Raw genomic sequence first — 10,731 nt, 5'->3', positions numbered from 1 at the left:
CACAAATAACAATTCAACTTAACATGGATGTCTTTGGACTGTGGGCAGAAGCCCTCGCAGGCACAGGGAGAACACAGAGTGAGTTGATAGTAAACCTTTAAGAGCTCCTTCAAAAATAGTGTATTCTGTCCTTCTGTCTTTAAATGGGGGATATCTGTAAAACCAAGCAGTGACTGTCCATTCAAACAATTTGCCTGGAGGAGAGGTGGAAGCGTCTGGATACAGTTTGTTATGTTGTCATAGTAATTACTGGTTGCATAACATGTGAGAAACTTTTAACAAATAGTCAGTGACTCAGTGATTTTTTTTTAATTGCACAACATGTTCACAAACTTATGCTGTAAGACATACTTTTATCTTTCCCTCATAGACATCTGATTGAGATGGTTTTTATTTAATTTCGTGAAACTCTAGAAGCTTTTGATTGTGCTTTTTGTTTATTTCCAAATCTTTACAGGGACATTCTCAGTGGCTTTGTATCATAATTGCATCTTCAGCTGTAACATTTCTCATTGTGGAGTTGGAGTCCTGTTTGAGAATGACAACAAAGATCCTAAGAGGCATTATGGTACAACAGCAATATTATTCCTATTATTATTTTACATTTTTTGCTTTTAACACTACATTTATCTTGAAGAAAGGTAATAAATATGGAGATGACAAAGAAATGTAGTAATATAATGTAATCATTAAAAACAACTTCCTGAAAAAGAGAGACTCAAGAGGAGCTTCTATCCCCAAGCCATCCGGGCCCTAAACACACACACCCGCCCTCTCACATCATCTATAATTGACTGAGACAGGACTCTCTTCCAAACACTCTAAACCCAAGCACAATGTGCATTCCAAATTCCTTTATTTTTAAATATGTTTATATTGTCTGTTCTGTAAAATAGTCAGATGTCTATTCATATTAATGTACAGAATTCACCTGCTTGCTGCTACTACTGCGCATTCACCCAATGTATATACTATATATATATATATATATATATATATAATGTTCTTCCCCAACCCCCCCCCCCCCCCCCCCCCCCCATTTTTGCACATGTCGAGGAGCGTGTCAGGCTACATTTCACTGTGTGTTATACTTGTATATACTTGTAACTATGCATGTGGCAAATAAAGAACCTTCAACCTTGAATTTAAATTGGCTTCATCTGTTATGAACAGTAGCATTATATCCTGAGTGGCAGATGCCCAACTACTGACTCAATGTGTTTGAATTTGCCAATGAGTGCTGGATGCTTTGACTAGGCTTTGCTGTGAGACAGGAAACAAGGCTGCACAGCTTTTTTAGATTGAGCACAGCTGAAACGCATTAAACTTATGTATCTATCAGTATGACATCATAGGCAAATATTTGTTAATCGTTTTGGTTGTTTTGTGCAGCTGTAATATTAACAGTTGAACTGTCAGAACAGCTGATATCATGTAGAGCCAGTGCATCTCAGTGGGGTTAGGCTGTAGCAGTAAGAAAAATAGAAACCCAGAGAATTGTTTTTAACCCATTATATTCTTGTTTGGACTTGTATTTGTCTTCTTTGTGTCCTTGAAGAAGTTACTACTTTTGATTGTTCCAACACTGATATGAGCTGCAAAGGATTCAGAGCCAGTACTGAGGCTTTATCCTATCAATTTCTTTCGTCATTACATGAGGAGATAAAATGCTAAAACACTGCCTGAGGTATTACTCAGTATTTCCAGTAGATTCCATGATCCTCTTCCATGTGCACACATCTTGTCAAGTTGGTGTGTAATTGTTAATAATGAAGGTTCTTCCTCATCCATTTTAGTAGCCTGCAACAACAGGCCCACTACCCTACACTCTGAAAGCACCCCTACAGGACAAAGGGATGCAGCTGAATACCTTCTCCAAGTCCCGTAACCACATGTAGACTAGTTGAGCAAATGTGGAGTTGAGAAGATGGTGACATGTAATAGCAACAATATTTACATAGATGCACACAAAAAAAGGAAAAAACTACAAACCACTCAACTAATAACAAGAGAAAGAAAGAGAAACAAGAGATAACAGAAGAAAAAAACAAAGGTACATTTATGTATATTAATATATTTTCATATACAAAGTAGGCATCAACATTTCATGGCATCACATGCCAGCAATGCCCCTTTCTTTCAGCAGCATCACATCATATCCTGTATCACTTTATAGGATATTATGTGACTATCAGTTACGATAACTTCAGGTCATCTGTTACTATACATAATATCTAGAGTACTGGGATCTGTAATGGCTGTATTCTGAGTATTTCAGTGAGAAACAATTATTTTTCCATAGATTCTATTTCTTTTGGTATTCATATAGTATGTGTATTAGTGTGTCTCTACTCTTGTCACACCCAGCACATATCTGATTCCCTCATTTTTAATTTTGCAATCTTATGGGGAGTCCAGTACCTCCTATGAATGATCCTATATGTCATTTATCTTGTCTGGACTCTTATATACCCACAATTTCTCTCTGTCTCCATAGCTATCACCCCTTGTAGGTTCACTTCCCAAGCTCTCTTGAGACCCTCAAATTTTCGCAGCTGATGTTGTCTCATTGTACTATAAAGCCTAGATATCCTGACCTTAGCATTCCAATTACTCTGAAATAGTTCCTGTATCATTTTCTCCATTATGCAGCTTCTTAATCAAAGATTAAGATTATCTTTACTGGATACCAGGTGGGAATTGAACTTGTGACTCCTACTCCAAAGGTGTGTAGTCTTACCACTACACTATCCAGCTGCATTATTCTTATGCTGTTTATTTTACCCAACAGAGAGAGCCCTAAATTGGCCCAACTTTGTAAGGCGCTCTCAATTTTCTGAATAAGTAGAGGAAGGTTTTCTTTGTTTATGTCTTTTAAACCAGTGCTAAGTTTGTTGCCTAATTATACAAGACTTGAAGGAAGCTATTTAAACCCCCAAATCTTCCTAATATTTGACGGGCTAGACGATGACATTGCTTCTGATTTCTATACTCACTAAAATTTATTCAACAACCAGTTTACCATTTATTAGGATCATATAATAAAATGTTACTGTGAACTTTCCACAGCATGTCTTTTATCCTGTCTTCCTTCTCTCACCCCAACCGGTCGCAGCAGATGGCCGCCCCTCCCTGAGCCTGGTTCTGCCGGAGGTTTCTTCCTGTTAAAAGGGAGTTTTTCCTTCCCACTGTCGCCAAAGTGCTTGCTCATAGGGGGTCATATGATTGTTGGGCTTTTCTCTGTATCTATGAAGCGCCTTGAGGCGACATTTGTTGTGATTTGGCGCTATATAAATAAAATTGAATTGAATTGAATTGAACTTTCTTTAGTACTGTTGTATTTAGTATGGTTGGCAGTTAGCATACAAGTTTAGCACATTATCACTTCCTTCTGTACTGAATTAAAGCTGACCTTGGCTTGCATGTTTGGAAAAACAAAACCATATTTGTGGCCTAACAGCTGACACTGATTTATGTAACTGTGTATGGAACACTTGGGTCATGAGTATAGGACACTACAGTGGAATGGAATGTGGCCATGGCTATTTATCAATTTTTTTGTGTACACTGAATAATAATTGAGAGGGAAACAGAAAGGTATCTATATGGGGTAAATTTCCAACCACTAGGCCATAGTGCTGTTGCTTTTACTTAATAAAAACGTGTTTTTTGCTGTTTACCGTGGTGGTTTGGCATGCTCTATGGATGTAACCTTAATACAGCCTTTGAACTCAGGTTTTATCAGCTACAGAAGGAAGTATTAGCTAAATAACTGAACATATACCTCATTACCTATAAGGTAATGTGTTTGTTTGATATTTTCACCATAATCGCTTGACCAAAAAGCATCTCACTGTTTATAGAACAATATCTTTATACAGTTTCCATCTATCAGTCCCTGGTCTGCAGATTACATATTGTACATTATACAAACACAAAGCTGCACAAATATTGCAGGCACTTTAACACAGCACCAGTACTTCTGTGTACACTTGTACACAGTTTTTCTCAAATGAAGGTTGTACCAGCAGTTATTGTTCTTCTTCTTTAATTGAAGATAGTTCTTTGTGACTTTCTCTGGATGTCTGGAGACATTGCAGAATGAATTTAGATCAGACACCTTTTTGATCATATTATGTGGATATAAAGTTAAATATAAAGTGCAGAAAATGTTCTACATTATTGTATACGTAGTACACTGCAGGATAAGGGAGTTTCTGTTCATGCTCAGGCTATGTTTCCACCCCACTATTTTGTAACACTTGAGAAGTTAAAATAAATTGCTGGAAAGTTGGTGACTCAGCAACTGTTTTCCAGATCACTTGTGACAGAGCTGATGTGATTATTTAAATTGCTTTTACTACACTTTTTCTTAAATTTTAGTAATTATATTATTCTCCTGAGGTTTGCAACTACCAAAACCCCCTATTCATAACCAAAATCCACAAAATAATTCATGTATTCCAGTTGTACAGAAAAATAATATATCCTTTATAAATGACTAAAAACATTGCAATAACCAATAAAAGCCTAATGCCCATTTTCACTAGAATCTGTAGTGAACAAGATTAACAGTGTGTATCAGTGTTTCCATATAACACATTTGTGTTAATGACTTCCAGGGGAAATCTTCTGGCAGCTCCTCTAGCTCTCACAATTTCTCACGCTGACTTTATGAGACATTGTGAGAAAGACTAAAAAGAACCAAATACAGAAAACACTGTATATCCACACATTAAAGCTTTCATTGAAGTAATAAATTCTTCTGTTGAAATCACTGGGTATGCTTTCAAACCCATCATTATTCCTGTTGTTAGAAGAGTTTAACTAGCTTTTTTGTGCCTTCTACAGGGATCTACCTGTTGGACATTATCTACATTGACTCTGCTTATCCTGCATCAGACAGCATCATAGAGACAGAGCAGAGGACAAATCAGATGAACAATCTTCTGAGAGTTATTTCAGACCTGCAGATGTCATGTAACTATGGTAAGACACAATTACATCAGTAGTTGCAGTAGGAACAGTATAGTGTCTGTTTCCTAATCATGTATATATTGATGATCTTCTGACATCAGAGTTATGGTTGTACAGTACTGTGAAAATGTAATTCCTTTCCTTAATAAAAAAAAAAAAGCATTTAGTTTTAAAACAGCACTTTGTATTTACAAAGCTTAAGTTTGTTTAATATTTTTTTAATTGTTTGATCTGAAACATGTGACAAATATGAAAAAAACCTAAACATTTTTCACAGCCCTGTATGTCATAAATCTTTAATATGGATGAAGCCAAAATATGTATGTGTTCATAATAACCCAAGTGGATCACCACTGCAGGATGCTAAAGAAATGTGGTCTTTTTAGCTTTTATATGTAAGTTTGGGTTTTTGTATAAAGTTCTAATGGCTTGGTTCTGCTTTAGTGACCTGAGCCTTTATTGCTCTGCTTTGCTTAAGTTACTTTCACTGACGAGTTCAGAAAAATTTTCAAGTGTCAGCCAGTCGAACTAAATGTATTCAAGTCCTTAATTGTTTTGGCTAGCATGTGGTGTTTCCAGTGTGCTTTGTGTGGGGAGCTGCTGAGTAATAAAAATGCTCAAGATACCTGCATGAAATGTTGCCCCAGACGGAGGGGCAAGTAGGGGTGAATTTCTGCAATAAATACAAATCCTCTATTACTATTCTGAAGCCTTTTAAATGCTTTATTGAAAAAATCTGGAGATCTTAATTAGTTTAAATATGTTTACCTTTCACTATCTGCAAGTGACTAAAAGTTAGAATAACTCAAATTGTAACTCTAAGCAGGGGAATCATTGAATAAATGAGTTAGTCATTGTAAAGCTTTTGTTTCAGGGAAGTCACTTTTAAGTAAGTAAGTAAACTTTATTTATTAAGCGCTTTTCACAGACAGACAATCACAAAGCGCTGTACACAAATATTAAAATAAACAATAAAATCAATAGACATTATATACAATGTAAAAGATCAAATGTAAATAATGTAAAAAATATAAAATATGTAGATCAACAAAAGGCTTGTTTGAACAGAAGAGTTTTTAACTGTTTTTTAAAAGAATCCACAGAGTCAAGCAAACGTAATTGTAGTGGTAAACTGTTCCACAGCCTTGGTGCAACAGACTGAAAGGCTCCGCCCCCTTTTGTCTTCAGTCGTGTACGGGGAACAACTAAGAGACTCTGAGTCTGTGAGCGGAGATGACGAGCAGCAGTGTATTTTATAAGAAGCTTGGATAAGTAATCTGGAGCCATTTAGTGCTCTGTATGTTAAAACAAGAATTTTAAAGCGAATTCTAAACTCTATTGGGAGCCAATATAAAGAATATAAGATGGGAGTAATGTGAACACGCTTGGTAGAGCGAGTTAGTAGTCTGGCTGCTGCGTTTTGTATAGCTTGGAGGCGAGAAAGAGATGATTTATCCAAGCTAGTAAACAGGGAATTACAGTAGTCTAAGCGTGATGACACAAATGCATGAATGAGTTTTTCCAGTTCATCTGAGGAAACCATATGACGCAGTTTAGATATGTTTCTTAAATGATAGAAACAGGAACGAGACAAAGATTTTACATGAGAGTCAAGGCCCAGAGAAGAGTCAAATATTACACCAAGATTTCGAATATTTGACTTGACAGATGGACAGAAAGAGGCAAGAACCTGACTGATTTTAGAATGTAGCTCAGGAGGAGCTATGATCATGGTCTCGGTCTTGTTAGTATTTAGAACAAAAGTAGTTGCTTGAAAGCCAATCAGAAACCTGGGTTAAGCACTGGACTAGGGTGGACAGCCTATCCAGCTGATGAGGCTTAAAGGACATATGGAGCTGAATGTCATCAGCATAAAAATGATAAGACAGGTCGCTAAAAACTTTTGTGTTTTATCATTTCTGTTCCCAAAAATAAGCTTGGCTTGCTGTACCTACATTTTAATGTTATTTTTAAAATGTCATTGCAAAAAAATGGGCAACACTATAATACGCTCAGCTACTAGGGGTAAGTAACTACTGTGTAATAAAATGTAATTACAAGTAATTAAATTTGCCTTTATTGGATAATAACAGTGAAGAGGACAGGAAGCATGGAGGTGAGAGGCAAAGACATGCAGCAAAGGGCCACGGGTCAGACTCAAACCCCGACTCCTGCTCTTTGGCCATGTGGCATGTGGTCACCTGCTCACACACTGTGCTAAACCGGTGAAATTTAACAAACATGATGAAAAATTATTTTTATAAATTATTATATTAATACATATAATTCAGATAATTTTAAACTGACAAAATAAGTTTCTTGTCTTCTATAGATGGCAAATCAGTGGGTTGATTCTGTAATTGCTTTGCCGTCATCCTTGTGCATTATTGAGTGCTAGCGTTATATAAAATACTGTTGTCCAAATAAAAAATGTACTTCTATGTTTTGCTGTGCATTTACACAGGCGTAAATGCAAGTCCAAGATAAAATTGCTGTCAAGGTGATGAAGAAAGTATACAGGACTACCAGGAGTCGAGGTGCAAGGCCAAGATAGTGGTGGCAAAAGCAAAGGAAAAGGCTTATAATTAGTTTCACGCATAGCTAGACACTAGGGAAGGATAACCTACATGGAATGCAGACAGTTGGTTAGAAAGACAGATTGAGCTCAAAAGAGTGTGCGCAGATTATTGTGATGAAAGATAGAAATGTAAATGTACTGATACGTGTAGCTTATGTTGAGAAGTGGGTGGATGAGAGGTATACAGGTAATAGTATGACTGAAAAAGTTATATAGTTTATGGTTTTACTACTGTTTATGTTCAGTACTGCCATGTTGGATTGTTAACTCTGCTCTGAGTTTCTGAGTGGGAAAGGAGGCCTTCCACAAACATTTTCTGGCTGGGAACTCTGAATTTCTGACCTCCAACTTACTCGGGACCGTTCCAAAAGTTAGAGAGCTAAGGCTTAAAATTGTTTGGGTGGTGCAGAAGAGGAATAGTGGATATATTGGATAAAGGATGCTAAAACTGGAACTACCAGTCAAGAAGAAAAGAGAAAGACCACTGAGGAAATTCATGGATGTACTGAAGGAGAACATAGACAAGAGAAGTAACAATATTTAAAGTTAATTCTCTACCAAGAGTTGTGTTGAAGGTAATTTGCTTTTTCTTTTTTCCATTAGATCACTTGGTGACCCTGCCGCATGTTCAGAAGTATCTGTTGTCAGTTCGCTACATAGAGGAACTCCAGAAGTTTGTAGAGGACGATAACTTCAAGTAAGTGTTTTCAATGTGAATGGCATGGGATTGTGAAATCAATTATTTGACATTTGTTTTATATCAGTCGATTATGGCAGGCACATAGAAGCATGGGTGTAAGTGTAAAATTGAGGACGGTCAATACACAGGAAGCAAAATGGAAAGGATCTTTTTCAATAATGTGTCCTTTCATTCAGCAGACATTGATGGCTTTATCTGACAGAGTCTAGGTTGCTCTGCTTGTTTCTTGGTTTCTTAGAGTCACTTTTTTCATCATAATTTTTCAAGTTGGACATAAATGATATGTCATATAAGCTTTAAATATGAAATGAAATATGATATCATTTGGGACGATAGAGCCAACACAGTAAATTTTTCAAGTACTGTCACAAAGCACTGTGCAACAGAAAACAGTAAAAGAAAAAAAAAAGAGAAGCCAATTATTAGCAATAAAAATATTCAATAAAATAAACAGGTAAGTACAAAATGAAATCATCAACAAAAAAGTTTTTTAAGCAAAAAATATTTTAACTAATTTTACAAATGAGTCCACAGAATCAGCTAAATGTAGCTGTAGTGGTAGACTGTACCACTGTCTTGGTACCACAGACTGAAAGGCTCTTTCCCTTATAGTCTTTAGTTGTGGATGAGGAACAACTAACAAAAACTCAGAGCTTGGGAATGAAGATGGCAAGTATCTGTTTATTTTGTTAGAAACTCTGATAAATAATCTGGAGTCTGGTCTTTAGTATTTTTAAACTAATCCTAAAATGTATAGGGAGCCAATGTAAAATGCATAAAATGAGTGATGTGAACTTGTGTTAATAGTCAGGCCATTTCATTTTGTATAGTTTGGAGATGTGAAAGACATGATTTGTTCAAGCCAGTAAACAGGCCATTACAGTAATATAAGTGTGATGACACAACTTCATTGAGAATTTGCTTGAGTTCAGCTAAGGAGACTATATGTCACAATTAGGAAATATTCCTTAAAGGAAAGAAACAGGAATGTGACAGATTTTACATGCTAACTGACTTCTGCAATTTTGTTAGCAAATTATTCTGAAATTATTTTGAAATAGGCAAAAAATTCCATATAGAGCTGGCATCAAGATTAGATTTGCTCTAGTAAAGATGTTACCTTGGTATGTTTAAAGTAGATTGAATGCAGCCTTGCCTCAGTTAGCTGTTAATAATAGCAATGATGGACCAATCCTGGTGAGAGTCCAGATAGCACTGATGGAGGTAATATCTCTAAGGAGCATCTAGCCTATTAATGTAGTTAAGCTATTAAGTGTAATTAGAGAAAAAGCAGTAAATGTCTAAGGACAACAAGGACCATCTTAATATGTGTGACTCTTTTCTTTGTCAGAGAGACAGACACTGGTGAATGATCACTGATAGTGATAGGATGAATCTGAGTGTCTTTAATATAAAAGTAGGGAAGAGGAACAACTTTATTGCCTGACCGACGGGTTTCAGCTTCATCAGGCAATAAAGTTGTTCCTCTTCCCTTCAAGTGTTGCTGGATTGTGACTTTTTCATCCTCTTCACGCACCTTGGGAGTAGGTTAAGTTGTGCCAGAAATTTTTGCTTTAATATAAAAGTAGCCTAAGTGAGAATGTGAGTGGTGTCCTAGTGAAAAGATAGCGCAGTCCCTGTAGGGACATATGAATGCAGAGCATTGCAAAGACCAGAATAATTCATTGTTTAAGAATGTCTGTAGCCTGCAGTTCCTTTGAGCTAGTCCTGTACTGAGCCTATAATTTTTTTGGATTAAATGGCTGGTTGAAGTCTCCCCCTATTATGAGTACCTCAGTACCTTGAGACGGCTGTTGTTGTGACAGCAACAACGCTATATAAATAAAATTGAATGGTGAAGTTTATCTTTCTCTTAATGAATATGGCTACAACTCTTTGTTCTGAGTTTTAGCAGGCTGTGCATGTGTGAGAGAACTATAGAGAGGTGAGTGTGTCAAGGTGGAAGGAATCTTGAAGAAAGAAGGCTATGTGACAATTCTGAAAGAAACTCTCAAGTATTTACAGCAAAATTGGGTCTGGGTTGACAACCCAAAACATGTGTCGCTTCTGGTAAAGAAATAACTGCATCACCAAAGTGAATGTTATTGACTAGTGTGCACAAAAACTTGACTTCAGTCCCATTGGAAATCTGTAGGGTGAACAGAAGACCAAGATCCACAGATTCACCAAAGAAGAACAAGCTGGGATTGCTTGGGAGACATGTGAGGTTTCTTGAAAACTATAACAAATGACTTCAGCAAAACAAAATAGACAATTTGCTATTAGTATCAGGAGGTCTATTTTGACCATGATAGTTTTTGGTTTTGTATAATAATTGTGTTTCTCACAAGATTGGGCTGGTGCAGCACAGTGGGGCAGTGGTTAGCACTGACGCATCAAACAAGAAAGCCCTGGTTTTGAATCCACCATCTGGCCAGGGCCTTTCTGTCTGGGGTGTGCATGTTCTCTTGGCTTC

At 36.7% G+C, this 10,731-nt stretch overlaps 1 protein-coding gene across 2 annotated transcripts in view; it reads left to right on the top strand.

Moving 5' to 3' along the window:
* LOC102794060 (ras-specific guanine nucleotide-releasing factor RalGPS1-like) overlaps positions 1 to 10,731 on the top strand; it is an 80,382-nt gene that overhangs the window by 50,740 nt on the left and 18,911 nt on the right. For both annotated transcript variants that reach the window (XM_035910594.2, XM_006797324.3), the window contains 2 exons: positions 4,852 to 4,989; positions 8,159 to 8,252. In XM_035910594.2, coding sequence (XP_035766487.1) covers positions 4,852 to 4,989; positions 8,159 to 8,252 — 232 coding nt within the window. The remainder of the gene's footprint in view (positions 1 to 4,851; positions 4,990 to 8,158; positions 8,253 to 10,731) is intronic.

The sequence above is a fragment of the Neolamprologus brichardi genome, chromosome 7 (assembly GCF_056152115.1).
Source record: "Neolamprologus brichardi isolate AB-2024 chromosome 7, ASM5615211v1, whole genome shotgun sequence".
Lineage (NCBI taxonomy): Eukaryota > Metazoa > Chordata > Actinopteri > Cichliformes > Cichlidae > Neolamprologus > Neolamprologus brichardi.
Note: the sequence above shows the minus strand (reverse complement) of the source record. Positions and strands in the feature narration are given on the sequence as shown.